General features: G+C 37.3%; 1 protein-coding gene across 3 annotated transcripts in view; it reads right to left on the bottom strand.

Annotated features, from left to right (window-relative positions):
- Ssh2 (slingshot protein phosphatase 2) overlaps positions 1–22833 on the bottom strand; it is a 252863-nt gene that overhangs the window by 31104 nt on the left and 198926 nt on the right. For all 3 annotated transcript variants that reach the window (XM_005402672.2, XM_005402673.2, XM_013503356.1), the window contains 6 exons: positions 20627–20748; positions 17481–17549; positions 16632–16697; positions 13077–13271; positions 9722–9815; positions 9459–9587 (listed from right to left, as the gene is read on the bottom strand). In XM_005402672.2, the coding sequence (XP_005402729.1) occupies positions 9459–9587; positions 9722–9815; positions 13077–13271; positions 16632–16697; positions 17481–17549; positions 20627–20748 (675 nt within the window). The remainder of the gene's footprint in view (positions 1–9458; positions 9588–9721; positions 9816–13076; positions 13272–16631; positions 16698–17480; positions 17550–20626; positions 20749–22833) is intronic.

Genomic DNA, 22833 nt, shown 5'->3' with positions numbered 1-22833 from the left:
AATCAATCAAATACAGTTACTTGAAAAGGAGTACTGTGAGGGGAGCAGCAGAGTTTGAAGAGGGTCAATAATATCTACTCAGTGCTCTGTTATCACAGATGTTTTATATGTTATTATATCCCAAATCTTCACAAATCACAAGAGTAAGAAAGTTATCTTCACTGGTCATGGTGATGCATGTCTATAATCCCAGCTACTCAGAAGGATGAAGCAGGAGGATCTCAAATTCAAGGCCAACCTGGGCAATTTAGCAAGACCTTATTTATAGATAGACAGACAGACAGACAGACATTGATAGATAGATGGGTTTAGGAATGTAGCTCAGTGGTAGAACACTTGCCTCATGTGCATGAGGTTCTGGGTTCAATCCCTAGCATGGGAGAAAGTTAATTTCATTTTCATTTTTACATGTAAGATAACTGACTTTCATAAAACTCAAATCATTTTTACTCAAAGTGATAGAGCAGGATGTTTGACCATCTAACCTAAATTAGATGTCTTATGTTACTGTCACTCATAGTAATCTGATATTCTGCTCAAGTATGTATCATGATTTTTACTTATACATATTTCTATTGTATCCTTCTTTCTTAATTATCTTGTCTACTGTCATGTAAGTTTTTTGAGGGTAGAGTTTCTTGCTTCCTTATACAACATGTGCATCTTGCTAGTGTCTGGAACCTGGGAGGTGCTCAATAAACATTTGTTCAATGAACAAAGCAGCGTTTATGACTTAACCTAGATCTGATTCCAAAGCTCACATTTTTCTGTTATGTTCTATTGCATCTAAAGAGTTGGAGGGCAGGATGTGTGCATGTGGTGGAAAAGTATGCAATATCTTTATCAAACAAAAGTGGAAATGTAATCTATAAAATTTTAAGACAGGGATAAATGACAAACTTGGGGAGGGTTGTTCTACAGATTATCTGGAAGACATATCAATTGTAATATTTTGCTGTATTTACATTATCTTCCTCTTTTCTTTTTCTTTTAACATATATCACTTCAAAAAAAATACAAGATCTTGCCACTTAATCCAGGCCAGCCTTGAACTCCCTAGGTAGACCAGGCTGGCCTTGAATTTGCAACCTAGGAATTTGCAATCCTGCTTCAGCCTCTTTAGTGCAGAAATTACAGATATGCACTACCACACTGATTTATTATATATTGTATTTTATCATTTGAAAGCAATTTAAATATTATGACAATTTTGAACATGTATCATCTGAGAACATTTTCTTACATAATGCAATAATATCCAAGTAATATAACACTAATATAATGACAATCAAATATACTATCTATATTTGAACTTCTGGTGCTCGCTTTGGCAGCACATATACTAAAATATATCTGAACTTCTGTTCTGTACCCAAAATATCCTTTATATTTGCTCAATTAAGGATCATACGTTGCACATACTTGCCATACCTTCATTATCTCTTGTAAATTAGAAGGGTCCACCCCTGCCTTTTTGGTGGGGAAATCTTTCATGGGTGACATTTTTGTAGACTTAAAATATGTTATCTTTGAGAATGCTCTATAATCTGGGTCTATCAGATTATTTCCTGATTAGATTCAGGTCAAACGTTTTGGTAAGAATATTATAAAGGTGATGATATGTACTTTCTACTGCATCAAATCAGGAGGCACATAACATCATTTGTCCCACTATTTGACACACCGAGTTTGAACTCTTTGCTCTTTGTGTCTGCCATATTCCTCTACTGGAGATTTCTTTATAATTAATTAGTAATCTATGTGTATTAGTCATCTTTGAAGTTGTATGAATATACTGTTTTATAATAACTTTTACCTTTTGGTTTTAGTATCAGTTGCTGTCTTGCCCAAATCAATTATTTTATTGCAGGTTACAAAGTGGTGATTCTTCTGTAAAGCAGGGCTTAATTCTTCTCGCTTTTTCTTTTGGAGTGTCATTCTCTTTTTTCTTTTTTAATGGTATTTGGGTTTGAACCTAGGGCCTCTGCATGCTAGGCAAGTGCTCTACCATTGAGCTATATGCTCAGTCACTGAGTATCATTGGACCGGACTAGCATTCTTTTGTACATAATGTTATGATCCACTACCATCATTATCTGACACTCAAGCTGTCCTGAGTTTGGCCAGTGGAAATCTCATCAGGCTGACTCCTTCTGATATGATCCCATTAGTCTCTGAATATTTCTTCGTTTTCTGGTACAAAAAGTTGTCCCAGATTCACTTTGTGAGTAGAATCATCATTTCCTCAAAAAGCTCTGTTTTCTTTTAGTAAAGAATGATATTTTGTAATCAAGATCTGGGTATTAATTAGATATGCCTGTAACTATCAGGTATCATTGCTTTTAAAACTTTAGGGAACAAATGTTTCTAAAAAGTATTGAGCTTAAGCCCGGTGTGGTGGCACACACCTATAACCCTAGCTACTCAGGAGTGAGGCAAGAGGGTTGGTCACAAGCTCAAGGGAACTTGGCAGTTTAACAAAATCTTGTCTCAAAATAAAAAATAAGGATGCCTAGGAATGTTCAGTGGTAGAATACTGCTGATTTCAATTCCTCAGCACAGTAAAAATGGAAAAAATCCTGAGCTTGTACCGTTATCTGCAATTCATTCAATACCATAGAGTTCTTTCTCATCCTCTTGCTCTTCACTGTATCTATCTATCTATCTATCTATCTATCTATCTATCTATCTATCTATCTATCTATCATCAATCACACAGGAGGTCACTATGTAGCTCAGGCTAGCCTCAAAGTTTTTGGTCTTCCTGCCTCAGACTCTCATGTATAGGGTGAGAGTGTGCTTCCATACCTGGTTCTTTTGCCCACCACTGTATCTCCCTAGCCTAAACAGAGGTCCTTGGTTCCCAATACCTCATTTACAAAATAGATTCAGCATTATTAAACCATCACCACAACCAATTACAAACCTATTAAGTTCAAATTTTTTCTTTTTTTCCTAGTCATGTGTCACTAAAGGTATAATGAAAGTTCATGCTTCAAAGTTACTTAAATTTCTTTCTCTGAACTCATCAATTTGATGTACATTTGATTTTTAGTTTGCCTCACATTTGCATTCAATTTTAGGGTATGCTTTTCCCATTCTTTTCTATTTAATTTTTGAGCACAGCTAAAAGTCAAAAGTTTATTTAAAAAGTTAGCTTGAAAGTTTTATTTCTACCTATGTAGCTTCAATTCCACTGATGTATCTTCAATCCCCATCGATAATTGCTTTCATTCATTTCTGATTTATTCTATTTATGTTCTATTCTGCACCCCCCCCCCGGTACTGGGAATCGAACTCACAACCTTGCACTTGCCAGGCAGGTGCTGTGCCGCTGAGCTAAATCCCTAGCCCCTTATGTTCTATTTTGAAAAATATAGCAAATTCACATTTACTGCTAGTTCCTACACACACACACACACACACACACATATATATATATGTATTTTTTTTTATACTGGGAATTGAACTCAGGACCTTATCCCTGGCCCATAGTTCTTACTCACATTAGCAATTCTCATACGAGGTATTACACTGCACTTCTTTTTGCTATTTATTGTCCAATATAGCTTCAAAACTATTCCATGTAACAGTTCATATTCTTATTCTTTTTATTTTTATATTTTTTATTTTTATTTTTTACTTCTACATAGTACTTCATTAGGTAGTGATATGATAGTTATATTCAAGTAATCTCTTATGAATAATGCTTCCTATTTGTGGAAGTGAGATTGTGGGGTGAAGGTTAAATGAAATTTTGGTAGACAGTGCTAAATTCCCCTCTAAAGAGGTTGAAACAATTCCACATTCTCACCAGTAAAGACTGAGTGTGCCACTTCCCTGTAGCTTTATCAACAAAATGTGAAGTTTCTGAATTCTTGTCAAACTGGAAGGTGTGAAATGTTCTCAGTGTAGTTTCAATGTGTGTTTCTAATACAAGTAAAAGCAAGCAAATTTTCAATGTTTAGGTCAGTTTTCTATCTTTGAACTATCTGTTCATATCATTTGAAAGGGTAACCATTTTAATTTAAGAGTATATGTATTTCTGAATTAAATGCACTAAATGGAATTTAGCATCAGAATACTTGAATTCAAGTTCTGTCTGTCTTCCTACCATGGGTAAAGGGTAAAGCGCTTAAAATACATGCACTCTCTTTTCTTATCTGTAAAATGGAATACACTTCCCACTCTAGTCCTTTGTTTTTAATGGGTATCTTCCCCTATAATTATATACATAAAATTGATCACATATTAAAATGGAAAAACTCTATCCCAAATCCTCCTCTACATGCTGTTATTCCTCCTTTTCCTTCATAGGTGAGATTCATAGAAATAAAATATAATACTTTCTCTAGCTCCTTATTTCCCAAATATTCACCCACAGCACTCAGGCCTCTGCTCTTACCATGCTTGCTAATGTTCCTAAAAATCTCTCCTAATTGTCAGGGGTCACCTTTGCATCCTATTCCATTGGCTTCTGAGTATCTCTGATATGCTCATCATTCCTTTTGGAATTAGACCAGACAATACAAATGCCTAGTCTCATGGTTGGCACAACAGAGGATCAACAAATGTTTGTTGTATGAGTGATCAAATAAATAAATGAAGCCCTTTGAAGATCATCAACTGTTATATAAACACTACGATCATATTACAAGTCATCTGTAATCTGACTGTTAAACTGGGAGATCTCAAGGACATTCAGTTGAAGTTCCGTTTAGGAAAAAGTCAGTAAATGACGTCTAAAGATGAGGGCTCGGCTGACTTGTTTTCAAAAAACATGGAAGGCTCTGAAGGCTTTGTGTGCTCAACCTTAGAAAACTAGTCCCAAACCCCAAAGAACTACGTAGGATTTAAGGAGACAGATACCAAACAATAAGGGTCAAGTGGCTAAACTGGAGCATGGGCAATGTGACCACTTCACTTCTTAATTTAGAAATCTAAATCCTCTGTTGAACTCTGGTCAGGTGGATAGAAATAAACCCTGATGTGATGGGAAAAGTCCATGGTTTTTATCTACCTGTCCAGACAGAATTCATTCTGACAGTCTGAAGTGACTTCTATCCACAGTCAAAATAAATTAAAGGCAATGGTCACTGACTCAGTGAAGTCCATATAAAGTGACTTGGACTGTGCTTAGAGCTGCTTCAGGTTCAATTTGAAACTAGAGTCAAGTTGTTACTACTTTTCTGTCATCAACACAAATACCAGGAATACTAGTCTCCTGGGGCTCTTCACAGACCCAAGCACTTTTTAAAAAAATCTCCATCTTTTCAGGTTTATAATGATGTAACTCCATAGGCATTTTCACTATATTCTGTGTATCATAATTATGCAAAAACATAGCCTATATGTACTAGAGATTGAACCCAGGGCCTCGCACATGCTAAGTAAGTACTGTACCACTGCCTAGACCTAAATCCCCAGCCCTTTTTTTTTTTTTTTTGGTTTTTTGGTTTTTGTCCGGTACCGGGAACCGAACTCACGACCTTGCGCTTGCAAGGCAGGCGCTTTGCTGCTGAGCTAAATCCCCAGCCCCCATATTTTTAAGTAAGTTCATTTCCATCTTTCACTCTGGCTCCCTCATACTGTTCACTGGTTACAGATCCAAGTAACCGATTCTTTTCAAATGTTATTCTCAGGAAATAGCCTTCCTGGGGTCCAAATGTTCCAAGCAAAATAAAAGAGGAAAGTACATTTATAGCAAATAAGCATTGTACTGGGGGTTCTGCTAGGATAAAAACAACATGATATAATTGCCAGGGTCTGGTATCCCTATTTGCTTTATCATATTATGCCAATACCCTCAATGTTATAAGTCACATTATTGTGGTAAGCAGGCATAAACTATTAACTTTTCTAAGAGAAGTTTATGCCACCCATTTTCAGTGCAGTGACAAAAGTCATGACTATGATAAAAATAATCCACTTCATTATGGTCTCACCTACTCAAATACTATTTCTCTGCATCTTTCAGTAAAAGTAACCAGTTTGAGACAACACTCTTAAAAAGATTATATTAAATCTTGAAAAAGATAATCCACAGTAAAAATTCTATTTTTCTTATTCATGAGCAAAATTACTGGTTGTAGGTCCAATACACTTGTATTTCCCTTGTTTAAGAAAGTTGCCTGTTTTTCTGTAAAAGGTCTCTGTTCACATCTAGCTTTTCTCAGCCAAACTGGACAGCCTCCAGGAGAGCTGTTGATACTGAAATTTGGCTGGGTAAAGGCTTCCAGCTCAGAGAAGCCATACACTTGTAAGAGTGTAGAAGAACCTTTTTTCCTAGTTAGCATCTTGGCTTCCCACCAGTCAATGTCTCCTCTTTTCACTAAAGATTTTTTTAAACTGTGTTCTTCATGCTCCCTCTGCATCCCTTTCCAAATAAATAGATCTCTGTGCAGTATGCTGTGGAGCTGAGCACTCTTCCAAAGGGAGGGAAAAACCCTGCTGCCTCTTCACACAATCTGGTCGAGCTCCAAGCATGGCAGCTATGCACAAGATGAGATGACTTTGCAGAAAATTAACACCATGATTTGCAGCTAGGATAAGACCTCTTTTTCCATGTCAATTGCTGGGAAAGACAGCAGTGTACAAACTCACCGGAGGAGAGACAGGGGTTTGGACATAGGATATGGCAGTACAAACAAAGAGAGGAAGCCACAAAGGAACAAGTACAATATGTTTAGACAACTTGTTTGTGTACTTGTCTTGATGGATAGGAGTTAAATTTCAGGATTCTCCAATTTGGAAGATATTTTTCCAAAGAAAAAAATATTCACAATGGAAAGAAAATGTCCATTCTCTACAGAATAGAATTACATCTGAAGTTGAAGAGATTTTCCTTTGTTCAAAACTATGTACATAAATATGTATATAAAAGTAAAAACTCTGTACCATACTGTAGTGGTTGATAGTTGTCACTAATTTGTCCAAATTCATATGATGTAAAACACCAAGAGTAAATTCTACTGTAAGTAATGGACTTTGGTTGAGTGATATGCCAATATAGGTCCATCATTTGTTAACAAATGTACCATTCTGGTGGGGGATGTGATCATGCAGGTGTCTATACATGTGTGGGGCAGAGTAAATCTCCATCATCTTCTTCTCAGTTTTCCTGTGAACCTAAAACTGCTCTAAACAATAAAAGTCCATATATCATATATATATATATATATATATATATATATAAAATATACACATATATGTAAAAATGACTGGAAGGCAGTAACAAAAGGTAACAATGATTATCTGTTTTGGTGATGATTAAATGTTACTTGTTATCTCATCATTTCTACAATAAACAAATTATTTTTATAGTAGGAAAAAAACAGGAAAGAATTGTGAAGTCATAAGATGAATTTACTGGTATAAAAACAGATACATTTGTAGTTGACATGGAAATATAAATTTAGAGCAATTAGATTATTTCTTCTGCTTAGAGTACCATTAAAACCATTAAAACTATACCATTTGAGGAGGGGGAGAGGAAGTAGCTCTGGAGGAATTAGTGGCAGAGACTTAAGGAAATATGGATGGAATAAAATAGGTCGATCAGTCAGTAACTGGCTGTATTTTATATTCATCATGTCCATATCCTTTTAAGGTGCTAAAACTGAAGCTCTGGACTCGAGAGAGTTGGGGGCCGAGCCTATCTGAATGAATGATCTCTAAGTTTTCTATAGATACCACAATATAAAAGCTGTATTTCTTTGAACCTTCGTGAAGTATACCTCAGAGACAATAAAACCCAGTGCCTTACAAATGGAAAGTCTGGTATGATCCACATTCAGAAACAGCAACATATATAGACCCAGTGAAAGTATTGTGAAGAAGTTTCCCTCCAATCTATGTGTGAGTAATTTCATAGTCTTAGTTCACTATGAATCACTCTAGAGACACACACGTCAACAGATTAACTCAGGGCAGAAGCCTTTAATGGCACAGTCCGATTGCCTGGTGAAATAAACTCTTGAATATTCAGGGTGAGTTAATCCAGTTTAGTGAGTTCCTGTACACTTATTCCTCTTCTTTCCTATTTCCCAGTTTTTTCTTTTTTTTTTTTTAGTACGTATTGGCAGCACATAATGATTACATTTATTGCGGTGAGTTTGTACAAGTATTAACACATCTTCGTTCTTTGTTTGACCCCTCCTCCTACCCTTTATTGCTCCCTCCAAGTCTTGTTTTCCTTCCCATTTGCAAAAGCTGTACATATTTCCCAGTTTCTAACCTTTTCAAACTTCATAAATATCCTTAACAGAGAAAGGAAATGAAATTCAAATCAACTGATTAGTTCCTGTTAAAATTTTTGGTCAAAATGTGTGGGGGAAGTGTAAATAAAAATGAAGTTTTAGGATCCCTCATTGATTTTAATTATCCTTATTAATCTTGTTCCCGCTATCATGTACAGATGAAAACCAGAATGTTTCAATATTTGACAATAAAATGGGCCTTATGATATTTGGACTTTTCCTTACTTGTCTGTCAGAGATCACCTTGGTCTAATTACACGTCACTGAATGCTTGGGAACTGTAAAGAACAATTTTTAGTCACTGACTTTTTTTTGTTTGTTTGTTTGTTTTTTTCCAGTACCGGGAATCGAACTCACAACCTTGTGCTTGCCAGGCAGGCGCTGTGCCGCTGAGCTAAATCCCCAGCCCTGTCACTGACTTTTTGATAATCATGAACAGTACTTTGGGGATTCAAAGTGTAGTTACATGTTTTAAAAGTCCAGGGCTGAGATGTAGATTAGTAGCAGAGCATGTGCTTAGCAAGTATGAGGCCCCAGGTTTGATCCCCAGCACCCTAAAAATAAGTCCAACAGCTTCTCAGTTGTAAGTAATTCCTACCTGCTCTGCTCAAATATATCAGATCTTTGAAACATTTGGCAGACTTAAAAGAAGGGCTTTAAAGATCATCTTATTTAGGACTGGGGATGTAGATCAGTAGTAGAGTACCTGCCCGGCATATGTGAGGCCCGATTCAATCCCAGCCCTCTCTCCCCTATCATACTATTTAGATATACTATAGACTATAAAACTACTGTACAAAACTATAGCAGACTGGTGTTTACAACTGAGTAGTATGAAAAAGATGATATATTTAACAACCTGGGGTGGGGGGAGTCTGATTTGTAGCATTTGTCAATTTCCTGGCTGTAAATATTCTTACTCTAGTCAATTTTAATCCACCAGCTTGATGTTACTGAGTGAGGAACTGGGACGAGAGTAGTAGTATACACAACTGCTACCACAGCATAGATATAAATGCAGATAATATTAAAATGTAGTAAATGACTAGGAAATGATGAGATTTGAGTACTTAGTAGCTTTGTTTTGAATGTAGGTTACATTTTCTTTAAATATAATAATGTTTAACAACAGCTCTCCTCCCCTCATGAGTCCATACAGACTAGCTTCAGCACACTATTTAAAGCCACCCTGAAACTTACCAGGAACACATGCTCAAATATCTGTGTAGGACTATCCATCTGACCAAGGATTACTATCATTTCATTGTCTATAAATTCCTTGAATTCCCGCAAGTTGCACACCATTTGCATTTCCAACTCTGTTCGTATCTGAAACAAAGATGACATATTGTACTAATCTCTGTAAAGTCTCTCTGTACTTCCAACCATGTACCATTTCTAGCCCCACAATTACGGTTATCCTTCTTTTAGTCTTGGAGCATTGAGAAGTCAGGGTCTCTTACCTCTTTAGAGGTGATATTCTCCAAATCCTTCTGCATCATAATCTCCCTTAATTTAGTTTTAATTAGCCTTTCTGTTCGTTCACGTTCTGTTGGTCTGAGGACAGAGAAATAACGATTTTTTTAAAAGAGGAAACAAATTAATGATGTACCATTTTATTACGTTTCCAAACTGGCAAGCTTTGCCTATATTATCCTCAAATTTATATTGTGGAGGCATGGCAAATAAAAATTACATTTAAAAAGTTTCTTTTAAGGATGTATTGAATATAACATGTAGAAATTATTACTTGAAGATGTTATATGTGTCTTATTTTTTAATTTTAATTTTTTTCTTTTTGAGACAGGGTCTTGCTATGCAGTTCAGGCTGGCCTTGAGCTCACTTTGTAGCCCAGGCTGGTCTTGAACTTGCAACGATCCTCCTGCCTCAGCCTCCCGACTGCAGGGATTACAGGCATGCGCCACCATGCCTGGCTTATATGTGTTTTAAAACCCCTAAATACATTCATGTACATAAATCCATGGAGGAGTGAAGACAAGTTGGGAATACTGAGTGCGGTTCTTGTATGGAGGACTGCTCCCATACTTTCCCCTCAAGTACACCTAGGTGTCACTTACTGTGTTACACTACTAAGTACAGTAGTGGAATTGGGTTTTCTGTAGTTTAAAATGCTACTGTATGCTGATAATTCATTGTTGTGGTTCTAAAAAATAGACAAGCAGGAGGAGGAATCTTGCCTTCTTCATCTCTCCCAAATGGATTTTAGGGATCAATTACCTACAGTATTTCCATCCAAGATGCTTTTCTTTCCATGACAACTCTTACAGTATCTCTGTGAAACTGTTATCCTCATTTTACAGATGAAGGAAACAAACACATTAAAATACATGCTGATGATCATACCAACTGGCAGGAAAATCAAAATGCTGACTCAACCCAGTCCAAGATTCTACCTACAGGATTGTGTTGTTTTCTTTCGTCTTCTGAATCTCCTAAAAATAAAATTACTCTTGGAACCTTACTATATAATCAAACTAAGTAGCTGACTGGCCAATTACTAGAAAGGTACTGGCTCAATGTAACTGGATGTTTCTCTCTCTAAAGGCATTATTTCATATTATGCAGTGTATGAGTAAGGCTGACAGAAAGCATTTTCTGCCTCACCTTTTCCCCATACCTACTGAAGAAAGATATCTGCTCGACACCTCCTTATTTGGAGATGGAAATAGACTAAGGCTTAAGGCATCCTGCCTGCCCGTGCTGCCTACAGCCTTATCACTGGCTGCAAAAATAGCTTTGGTAATTTCCAAAAATGGATGCTCTAACCCCACAGCCCTGGAGTTCCACATCACTTGGGCTCTTACCTTCTCAGGAACTCTGTAGAATACAGAATACACCAATATCTGAGCCATTTCCCTATCAATCAGCCAAGGCAGCCATATCTTGACTAAGAATAATATTTTTTATCTCTGCTTCCCTTTTCCTTCACATAGCTAATGATAACAAGTAAATGTATAATATTAGCATTCCATTAAAAAAGACATTGGTAAAAACAAATTTTAGCACCTGCGTGCAAATGTTGTATTTACCAGTTTAGTAATATTTCTTTCCATCCCTCGTGCTTCTTTCAGAATGAGTGGTTTGGGTGTAACCTAGAATAGGTTCCTGCTATTCTGAGTCTCTGTTTTTTTTTCAGTAAAGTAAAGGCAGTAATAATTCTTGTCTCCTGAGAGTCTTAGGAAGATTAAATGAGATACCATACAAGAAGTGCCTGGCATAGTATTAGATGTACATGGTGGACATTACAGATGTATATTCCCTTTTCCTTTCTTAGGATTTCAAATATAAACTATTTATAGTAGAGCATCTAAGTTCACTTTGGCATACATCATCCCTGTGTACTCAGCATTCTTTTATAGGCTTTTCTAGTTAATTTTGGGAGGATGAAGGGGATGGAAAACACATTACAACACACACACACATACACACACACTTTTTCTTCTTTGTTTTCACTGAAAAAATTTGGAAAATATGTAAAAATACAAAAAAAAATTTCTCTAAAGATAATCATTATTAGTAGTGTGGCCTATAGCTTCCATGCATTCTTTTCATATGAACAGAGAGACATTTATTTATTAAACATATCTAAAATTGGTATCAGAGTATACATAAGAACTAATATTTAATGACCCTTTACTAGATGCCAGGAACTACCTTTTACATTTTTTTGCTCAAGAATGTAGAGAAATTATGAGCAATTTCTTTTATTTGTCAATTTTTTAGGGTGTACTATAGTTTCAAAATTTTAGCTAGACATCCAGTCCTTTGAAATTCATCAGCCAGGTGTAAAACACAAAATCATGAATAACACTTTTCACCAATTTGCATCTTTAGTTACTATGGGATTTTGAAAGGTCTAGGGGCACTGAAAAAGAAGTTCTAGTACTAATAACTACTGGGACTCTTTCCTGTACACAACTCTTCGAAATTTCATCTTTTTAGTAAAAACCACTTTTTAGACTATTATCTAATTAAAGCCTTTAAAACAAATCAAGAACTGTTTTGGAATGACTTTAGGAGTCATAAAGCAAATCCTATTTGTAAGGTCAGATAGTTATTCTTTTCTAGCTGTACAATACTTTGCAAGTACAGAAAGATCAACTCAGAGAAAAATAAACACTTTAATTAATTTTCAAAGGAGGAAATAAGTGTAAAGAAATTTCCAAAATAGCCATTGAAATTTCAACACATAAGCCTAAAAAGGAAATAAACATTAGCTCCACCTCAGCCCTTTATCCAACTCACAGCACCCCAGGGAGATTTAATAAAAATCTCACTGACAAGGACTTTGGGCAAAGTGGAGAAGAGTAAGACACTTGAATGATAAATTGTCTTTAAGAAATCTCAACAGAAAGTAAATTTGAATATAAAGTTTAAGATTAGCCTAACAACTAAAATATTCTTTTAAATTGACTGGAAACATCTTGTTTTCTTAAGTACTCCAAACATCCCTCTAAAAGCTTCTTGCCATTAATTTGCTTTCCGAATGCTCCTTTCAAAGATAATGTAACACAAATTTCAAACCAATTACTTCACATTCAAATTTCCACTAAGTATAACCTGAATAATGGATTTTATGGCATTAGAGTTCTTCACTATGAGGACTCTGTTGTGCTCAGGCATGAAATTCTTCTTGCCTTTTCAGGCAACAGGAAGCTCGGGGTTCTTTATATGCGGCCTGTGGCTGAAGTATGGTATTGATGGTGACTACTATTGCTGGGCAATTCCCCAAAAAAGGAGATTGGAGAGGAACTTGCTCGGTACGACACACAGAAGAGTTTTGAAGGCTGACTTACATGTCTGTGAAGAGAGCTGGAGAGTCAGGCCGATGGGACTGCACATCCTGCATAGCATTCCATTCATTGACTGAGGATTGATCTGAGTTGATATGGCTCTCATAGTAACTCACCCAAGTAAGAAATAGGCTGCCTGGGTAGTAGTTATGGATTCTGGCGACTTCACAAGCCTTGTGTAAACTCTGTAGTGCAGACCTTAAAGATATGTTGGAAAATGAGCACTGCAGAACTGTGGGCTACCAAAAAGTCAATACCTATGCACATTTCAAACTCTTAATTGAAAAACTGGTCTAGAAAAATACAACTTACGGAGCTATTTATCCTATAGTTGGACCCATGCTGTGGCTGTATCACCAAAAAGAGTGATAGTTTAACATACAAAGATTCATTTCTCTTGGCAATGTAAGCCTACATTCTCTATGATTTTTAGAGGTTCTACAAACACCAGAGAGATAGATGTCGCTAAACTATGAGGACATGTTCATTAATGTTCTGGAAGTACTGATGTAATGGTATGTATCATTTTTGCTGCTTTAGTCTGCTAGTCTTTTTGAACCATTTATTCACACACATGAACTTCTTTCTTTTTTTTTTTTTGGTACCAGGACTCAAACTCAGGGCCTCATGCTTGCCAGGCAGGTGCTGTGCCACTGAGCTATATCCCTGGCCCTGTAAACTACTTTCTATAAACAGTTTTAGTCATTCTGAGACTAATTAAACCTTCTAAATCTGAACTGAGGAACCCAAAAATGTTAAACCAAACTGCAAAGTATCTTTTGGTTATCTACTGTACCTGGGAAAAACTTAAGCTAGAAATGCTTGGAATTAAATCACCTAAGAGCAAGGACCTTTCCACATTTTGTTTATTGGTATATTTCAAGTATCTAAAAGAAGGCCTAGCTCATGGTTGAAATTCAGTCTGTTGAATAAAATGTCTTATTAGCTATAAACTATTATCTCACTCCCAAAAGGAAAAAAACAGTGTAAGAGAATTCTACGCGCAATTCATTTACATATTTTTCTTCAAAAGTCTTTTTATATTTCCCTTCATAAAAAAGCTCGTTTCAAAGCATTTATAGATTGGGGCTGGTGGTCAGTCTAGAGTGCTGGCCTAAATGTAGGAGGTTTTGGGTTTGATCCCCAGTATCGCATGAACAAAAAAATTACAGTCTTTAGACAAAATGCAAAAGTATACCGCAATCTTACTACCCAGAAATAATTACTGTTCAGATTTTAGTGTAGATCTTTCCAGTTCTTTTGTCTATCCATGGATTCATAATAAACAAAGATATGACCACATACTGTAATTGATATAAAACTTGCTTTTACTTTATACCCTGTAAATCAACATTTTTCCATATCAATAAATATTCAACTAGATCATTTTTAATGGTTGCATAATGTTCACTGAAATAGGTATATCATAACTGATTCCTATTTTTGAGACATTTAAATTGCTTTATATTTTTTGCTATTATTACAGCATTGACAAAGTTAACAATCTCTGCACACACACATGGTGATTATTTCAGAGTAAAGTTTTAGTAGAACTACTAAGTTAAAGGGCATGGAAAATAGTAAGGCATGTTGGCAAGTCACTCTCCAGAAAGCTCTGAGCTAGGTGGGGTGCTGCATGTCTATAATCTCAGAACTCTGGGAGGATAAAGCAAGAGGACTGCAAGTTCAAGTGCAACTCAGGAAATTTCGTTACCTGGAGAGACCCTGTCTTCTCCCAACCACCTCAAAAAAGTTGCTCCAGTTTATTCTTCCACAAATAGTTCATGATTGATTATTCCTTAAATTCTTATCAACTCTATGCTACGTAAATTTAAAAAGTACATTTTTTTACCAACTTAATAAGGGGGTAATATGACAGCCTATTTTTTCTTAAAAACAAAGTTGCAGAGTCTTTAAAAAGGAAGGCTTTTTTAGAGCTAGAAGTGGTGGTACATGTCAGTAATCCCAGCATTTAGGAAGTTACGAGTTTGAGGCCAGCCTGTGTTAAATAGTGAAACCCTGTCTCAAAAACCAAAAACAGTGGTGCATGCCTGTCATCCCAGCACTTGGGAGGCTGAGGTAGGAGGATCGCCATGAGTTCAAGGCCAGCCTGGGGTACACAGTGAGACCCTGTCTCAAAAAGTGAAAACAGGGGCTGGGGATTTAGCTCAGTGGCAAAAGCGCCTGCCTGGCAAGCGCAAGGTCGTGAGTTCGGTTCCCGGTACCGGAGAAAAACCAAGAAAAAAAAAAAAACAAAAAAGTGAAAACAAAAACAGGCTTTCTATTAATCAAAGTAAGTCAAGTTCTTAAGAATCTGTTTCATTACACAGATTCAAAGGTGAAGGCCAGTGTAGTGTAACATATGGGATGATCACTGTGTGTTTTCTATGAGCCTGCTGCAATTGCCCTATAGTGACTCAAGGGCTAGCACCTCAGATACTTCAGAGGAGAAAGGGAAGGCTAAAATCTTTTTCAGGGTCCTTTATTTCTTAGTTTGCTTGCCTTCTATCCATTCCATGCCTTTTGGTTACTGCTGTTATAGAACAGGCAGCTGAATAAGAAAGTGAAATTTAAATCCCTGTCTAGGGGATGAATTGTGAACTTATAGTCTCATCATTTTCAGGTTATATTAGACCATTTTCCAGATAATAAAAAAGAATAAGTCTATTTCATCTAAATGAATGAGATACTCTCAGGCCAGTTATATACCCTCTCTAAAGCCTCAGTTTTCTTATCCATAAGAGGCCAACAATATTATTTTGGGGTGTTGGTGTAATGATTAAATATAACCCATGTAAAGCACCTGGCATAATGCCTGGCACATAGTAAATAAAGGTTATCAACAATAACATATTTCTAGGCTTTATTTGTATTATGCAAACACTCAGCAGTTTAAATGGAAAGTTATCTCTCTATAATATAATTCTGCCAGTGTTATCCCTGATTACCTCAAAAAATCAAAAGCTAATGCACAGCAGTAAGGTATTCTAATCTGGCACATGCTGTAACTCTGGGAGGCTGAGGTAAAAGGATTGTAAGATCAAACTCAGCCTGGACAACTCAATGACTTAATAAGACCTAGTCTCAAAAAAAACAAAAAACAAAAACAAAAACAAAAAACAAACAAACGGCTAGGGATGTAGCTCAGTGCAAAGGCTCTGCAGTTTAATCCCCAGCAACACACACCCACACACCATGATGTTTTAGACTTGGCTCTTAGCTAAGTAACTTAGTTGATATGTCCCTATAAAAGTCAGTCCCAATCAGCTAATAAATTATGTTTCTTCCAGAGCCTAAAGATACCTCTAAATTTTACTTGTTCACCAGTGCTCAAGGCCTTCTGCTATGAAAATTTAAAAATTGCTTTTCTAGGTCATCTTTAACTATGATATCTACACAAATAGATCACAAAAAAATCCTTTAGGCACTAACAATCACACAACATTTCATAGCGTATTGTACCATGTCAAATACTATTTCTCACAAAATGTTGGTCTTATATAAAAAATAGAATCGTTTAAAAACATTTTATTGTAGAGATAGTAAAAGTCATCTTACCACATTGCCTGCACAGATACAGGTTTGAATATGTGAACTCTGTTATCTGTTGACACGCTGAACCCACTAAGAACAAAAGAGAACAAGACAGAAATCCACAAGTGAGGATAGATTATTTCAATTGTAAGTTTTCAAGGTTGTTTCCCAGGCTAGCAACAGCTGGCTCAATAGAAAGAATCATCATATGTTGCATAGCTAACCAGAGCATAGGACTGGATTGAAAAGCTTCAACAAATTGTTGGACCTACCAGGCAAAAATGAATGGCATCCCACATTGGAGTTATGGGATTACATACAATTTCCTAGGTAGAGCTACAGTCAAACTGTCCTACTAAATATTTTTATTTAGAAATCTTGTGGGTTTTTAGCAAACCTGACCCTGGTTTTATAAAATGGAGCAAATATCTCAGTTTCTTGGGCACACATTCTAAAAACACCAGGAGCTGGGGGTGGTGGGGTCATTGGAAAGAATTGGCATAGGAGAGGGGTTATACTGTAGGCTGACAGCTGGCAGAGGCTGCAAGAGGTTATTTGAAACAGAATACACCATCCTCTGGGGGAGCAGTGTAACAGTCCCACATGCTTAGATTAAAGAGTGAGCCAACAAACTACCACTTCTTTGTCTGGATTCCTACCATAGCTGGCCTAAAAGGAAAGAAGCAAGAGACTCTGGCAAATTGTATTTTTATTCTACTTTATGAAACAGGAGTTTAAAAGGGTTCATTGAGAAGCTGACATGTCAGTTCAGCTGGGCACACTGGGCCTCCCATTCAACTGAATGAATGGGGCACTAAGATGGAACACCATCCCTTGGCTTTCTGTAGGAGAGTAAAAAGGGAAAGCTCTTACCCATCACCATCCAAATGAATTAGGGTGTCACTCCAGAGAGGCAGGACTAAGCCCATGGTACAAGTGCTACTGCAAGATAAGAAATAGTCCACAAGTTACTTCCTGTTATTCTGGGAAGCAGTCTTTTGTTCATTAACTCTTTCAACACAAAGGATAAGCCGCTATGCTCAAAAATGTAGCCTAAGTGTTAGAATGAAGAAATTCTCATCACATTACTATTAATCTTATATATTCTTCAGGAGCTCTTGAAAAGATATGGTTAGTCAGTTCCTTCCAAAGTTAGTATATGTGCTGCCGAAGCAAGCAGTTAATCAGTTTCTGATGTATTTAACAAAGAAAACTTATTGAATGAGATCCCTGTATTGCTGTCTTGCAAATGGCTACTATCTAAAACACCCAGGTGAGTACTGCTGATCTGCATTTGGTAGGTCCAGGGTACAGCATCCAACTCAATTCTAAGGACTGTTTCTTAGTAGGGCGTGGTGGTGCATGTCTGTAATCCCGGTATTTAGGAGGCTGAGGCAGGAGGACTGCTGCAAATTCAGGCCAGCTTAGGCTACACAGTGAGTTCAAGGCCAGCCTGGAGAACATAGTGACACCCTGTCTCAAGAACCAAACCAAAGCAAAGCAACCAACCAACCAACAAACAGGAGTGTTTCTTGCCTATGCTGGTGGTATAGTGGTGAGCATTAGCTGCCTTCCAAAGACCCACCATTCCCTCCCTCCTTCCTTCCCTCCCTTCCTCCCTCTTTCACTTCCTCCCCTCTCTCCCTCCCTCCCTTCCTTTCTCTTACTGGGAATTGAACCCAGGGCCTCACATTATCTAGACTACACCCCTGCCCTTTTAAAATTTTTATTTTGAGAAAGGGTCTTGTTAAGTTCCCCATGCTGGCCTCAAACTTGTGGTTCTTCTGGTTCATCCTTTAAATTTTGTTTCATTTCACTTTTAGACTACTGAATATGTTCTGGTGTTCAAAATGTCTATGCAAACCTCAGAATTAGAACTGAACAAATCACATATTCCAAAGTTTTTGTAACTAACAGTAGGTCTTGGCATTAAGCAGTCCTTGGACTAGGTGGATCCTGTGGCAGATTTGTGTAATCTCAGCTATTCAGGAGGCTGAGGTAGGAGGATTACAAATTGGAGGCCAACCCTGGCAACTTAGTGAGGCCCTGTCTCAAAATAAAATCAAAACAAAAAAGTGGCTAGAGATGTAACTCAAGTGTACAGCATGTGCCTAGCAAACGTGAGGCCCTGGGTTCAATTCCCAGTATGGAAACACATACACACACACACACAACCTCACATCTTAGAATAGGCTTTTGGACATGGCTGCACCATATCTGAAGAACTATTTGTACTTTTGATAAACAATCTGCTTTGGTTGAATACTATTTTGTTTTTTTTTTGTTTGTTTGTTTTTTTCCCGGTACCAGGAATCAAACTCATGACCTTGCGCTTGCCAGGCAGGTGCTGTGCCGCTGAGCTAAATCCCCAGCCCCTGGTTGAATACTATTTTGAAACACTAACTTTCTATATTCTCAGATACAAAATAATATACGTTTCTTCAATAGCAACTGGGAAGGAAGTGACATTAGATTGTGTGAGCAGCAGTATTTCTCTCCTTGTTCAAGGGGTTCATTCAAGCAGAAGATGTATGGGAATTTCATAGTACATATCAAGTTTACCAAACAGAATGAAAACTAGCTTCTAGCTTCCATGTTCTATTTTGTCTACTATAAACTAAAATTTCTGTTAGTGGTTCTTGTCAGATATAGGCAGGACGATTACAGTAGACAGATATGGTTCATTAAGGATAAATTACTGGGTATCCATTTGCATTCTTTCCGGTAAAGTTTAGGACAAAAAGGAAGAGATAAGATTGGACACCTGATTGCTCACACTCTGGGTTTGAACAATCTGAATTACTACCTTCTGTCTCTAGGGAAAGAATCAACTGAAGTTTCTATGCAGCTCCAGTTCTTGTTTTATAAGGTTCTTAAGGGAAGGGTCAGGGAGAACTGAACAAAGGAAATACAAACTAGAGCAGTTCTGTCCAGCTGAATTTACTGCAATAATGGCCATGTTCTGTATACCTACTGTTCCATAGTGGAGCGACTAGCCACATATTGCTACTGAGTACTTTAATGTGGCTACTTAGGACTAAGAGTGACATTTTAATTCTATTTATGTACATATCATTATTTTTTATTTAAATATCCACAGATTGCTAGTGGCAAATGTTATTAGAGAGTATAGATCTGGAGAGGAAGACCCAAATCAGAGTTCCTAAAACCCTACTGTAGACAGGTAGGTGTTCTTATAGGAAAAGTTACTGCTTAAGAAGTGTTGCTTAGGTAACACCAGAAGTTAAACTGAAGGAAAAAGCTTCCTAAACTGGTTTACAAGTCTGTGTAAATTAACAGCATACAATTACAGGCTACAAGTGATTTACAAGCTAATAACTCTGGTCTTGTCATCTCTGTGAATCCACAAGTCATTTTCAGGTTTATGTCTATGTTCAAGCTCAGGTAAACAATGGTTTGGGAAACTTTCCAGTGATAATGAGGTTTTTCTCCCCCACCCCCAACTTTAGGACGGTCAGAATCACTCCCATTCTCCTGCTCTTTTTGTGGCTAAATTTCCCCAGGCTTGGGTCACACCCCTAGCCATTCCACAGTTCCATTCTAGTCCTCAACCAGGAAGTCAATGCTTTGAGACATCTGGCAGGATTTCCTGCGCCTGCCTTATTATCTCAGAGTATAAAGATCTGCTTAGCAGCCACATTCCACAGTCCTTCCAAGGTTTCTCCTGAACAAGTGGGGCAGGGGTAGGGGGAGGAGAAGAGCCTCAAACGTTAATTACATTAAAGAAAACAACAACAAAACAAAAGAAAAAACCAAAACCCTACATTCTCTCTGATATCTTTAGCCACAGGATGTAAAGTACAGCTAAATCCAAAGATGCATGATTATACAAGATTCTGTTTTGAATTTAAGGAATCATTCCCCACTTTTAGCTCTGAAGAAAGAAAAAGGAGGCATAAAGGCCTTTTCATGCCTTGCACATCAATAAAAGAACCATACAAGATATTTTGTAATAGCTCAACAGGCAACTATAATAGGTTACTTTTGTGGTACCATACCTGTCATTAGAAGAGAAATCCATTCCTAGGACAATGCTTTCTTCAGTGTCTTGTCTACCATTAGTTGAAACCACTACCATATAGCGTGTTCTGTTTTGATAAGTACTTTCTAGTCTTACGGCCTGGAGGACGACAGACAACAGAGAAAATAGGAAATTTAGAAGAAGAAATTTTAGATCATTTAAACCTTTTTGATCAGCCTGCCCCCGTTCTTTTCCCTTCCTTTTCCCTCCTCCCTCCTCTCTTCTAGTACGGGGAACTGACACTCTATCGCTGAGCTACATCCCCAGCCCTTTTCTAAATTTTAAGTTCAGGTCTTGCTAAACTGCCCAGTCTGACTTTGAATCCGTGATCCTGTCTCAGCTTCTTCAGCACCTGGGATCAGTCATGCATTACTATGCCTGGCAGCTACACACTGCTTTTTTTTTTTTTTGTAAACCATTCCTTGTTCTTCACTGACTTTATTTCTTTATTGTCTTCCCCATCCTCTGCTCCAATGATAATCTGGATTCCATACAGCTCCCATATTTCTTTCCCTTTCATTTTGCATAAAATTCTGCAAGGTTCTTCTCTCCTGGATCTCTGAATTTTATGTCTTGATGTAACGTTAGAAAATGTTTATGTTTTAATTCTGGGAAAATGCTATTGATTGCGCCCCTCCCCATCAACAGTTTAAGAGAAGAGGTGGTATAACCAGCGTTTCAGTACAATCCTTTTTCTCTGCCATCCTCAGGGAGCTTATAACATATGCAAAGTGGTTAAAATTCTATTTCATTAACATCTTAAAGCATACTAAAGAAGGCAGGAGAGCCAACAGGAGATCTAAATTCAAATCCCAGCTCAAGCTAGGACTATACACTCATAATCTCAGCTACTTAAGAGGCTGAGGCAGGAGGATATCAAGTTCCTGATCAGCTAGGGCAATTGACACCCTGTCTCAGGGTGCAGCAGCCAAACAGTAGCCCTGGGTGCAATCCCCAGTACCACACACACAAATATAAATATCAAACTTCAACTCATACACTAACTATGGAACTACTTACTACATCAATTGGAGGTAGGTATACTATGTATCTGTTGTCTTAAGAGTCTTATGAAATAACAAATGTAAAGCACAGTGCTTGGCATACAGTAAATGTGGCATAAATGTCTGCTATTAGTATAATTTATAACAACTGGCAGAACATGTTTGAAAGACTGAGGGGAATATGAAGAATATGAATGTAAGCATTGGTGTTACAGATGCAATTCCTACAATTATATGAAGCAAACTGGAGATTGAACCCAGGGCCTTTGCACTGAACTACACCTCCAGTTTTTTTCTTTGTTTGCTTGTTTTTGAGACAGGGTTTCACTCTGTAGTGCAGACTGGCCTTAAACTTCCAGTAATCCTCTTCTCTCAGCCTTCTGAGAGCTAGAATTACAGCAGTGCACCACTATGCCCAGTCCAGCCATATTTTACTTTTCATTTTAAGATAGAATCTTGCCAAATGGCTAAGATGTCCAGGCTAGGATTGAACTTGAGATTCTCTTAACTCAGCCTCCCAACAGTGCTGGGACTACAGGCATGTACCACTATGCCCATCCCATACTGAATTCTTGCACATTAATAAACTATAAGATTTTCTTTTAGGTTCAATGATAATTAAAGATGAGTGCTTTTTGAGAAACTTCTCACTTCTTTGTCAAAAGGTTTTAATTTACTATTTGTTTATTTATTTGTTTGGTTTGTTGTTTAAGACAGGATTGTACTGTGTAGTCTAGGTTTGCTTTGAACTCACTATGTAGCCCAGGCTGGTCTCAAACTCATGGTGATCCTCCTGCCTCAGCCTCCTAAATGTTGGGATTATAGGCATGAACCACCATGCCTAGCTACTTATGTTTTAGACGTATCTTCAGAAAATTTGTACACAGATAGGATTTTAGATAAAATTAGGGATTTACTGTTAAGTATGGTAATAGCACTGTGGTTAATATTTCTTTACACAAATATTTGTAATGAAATGACATTATATCTGTGTTTTGCTTTAAAACGTTCCAATGAAAAAAAGGAGAGGGCAGATGAAAGAAGCCAGACAAAATGCTGATGGTTATTAAACCTAAGTAATAAGGTCATAAGAATATATTTTTTGGGGGCTGGGGATATAGCTCAGTGGCACAAGCGCCTGGTTGGCAAGTGCAAGGTCCTGAGTTCAATCCTTGGTACC

Source organism: Chinchilla lanigera, unplaced genomic scaffold (assembly GCF_000276665.1).
Source record: "Chinchilla lanigera isolate Chin_1 unplaced genomic scaffold, ChiLan1.0 scaffold00080, whole genome shotgun sequence".
NCBI classification, from domain to species: Eukaryota; Metazoa; Chordata; class Mammalia; order Rodentia; family Chinchillidae; genus Chinchilla; species Chinchilla lanigera.
This window is presented reverse-complemented; position numbering and strand designations above follow the sequence as displayed.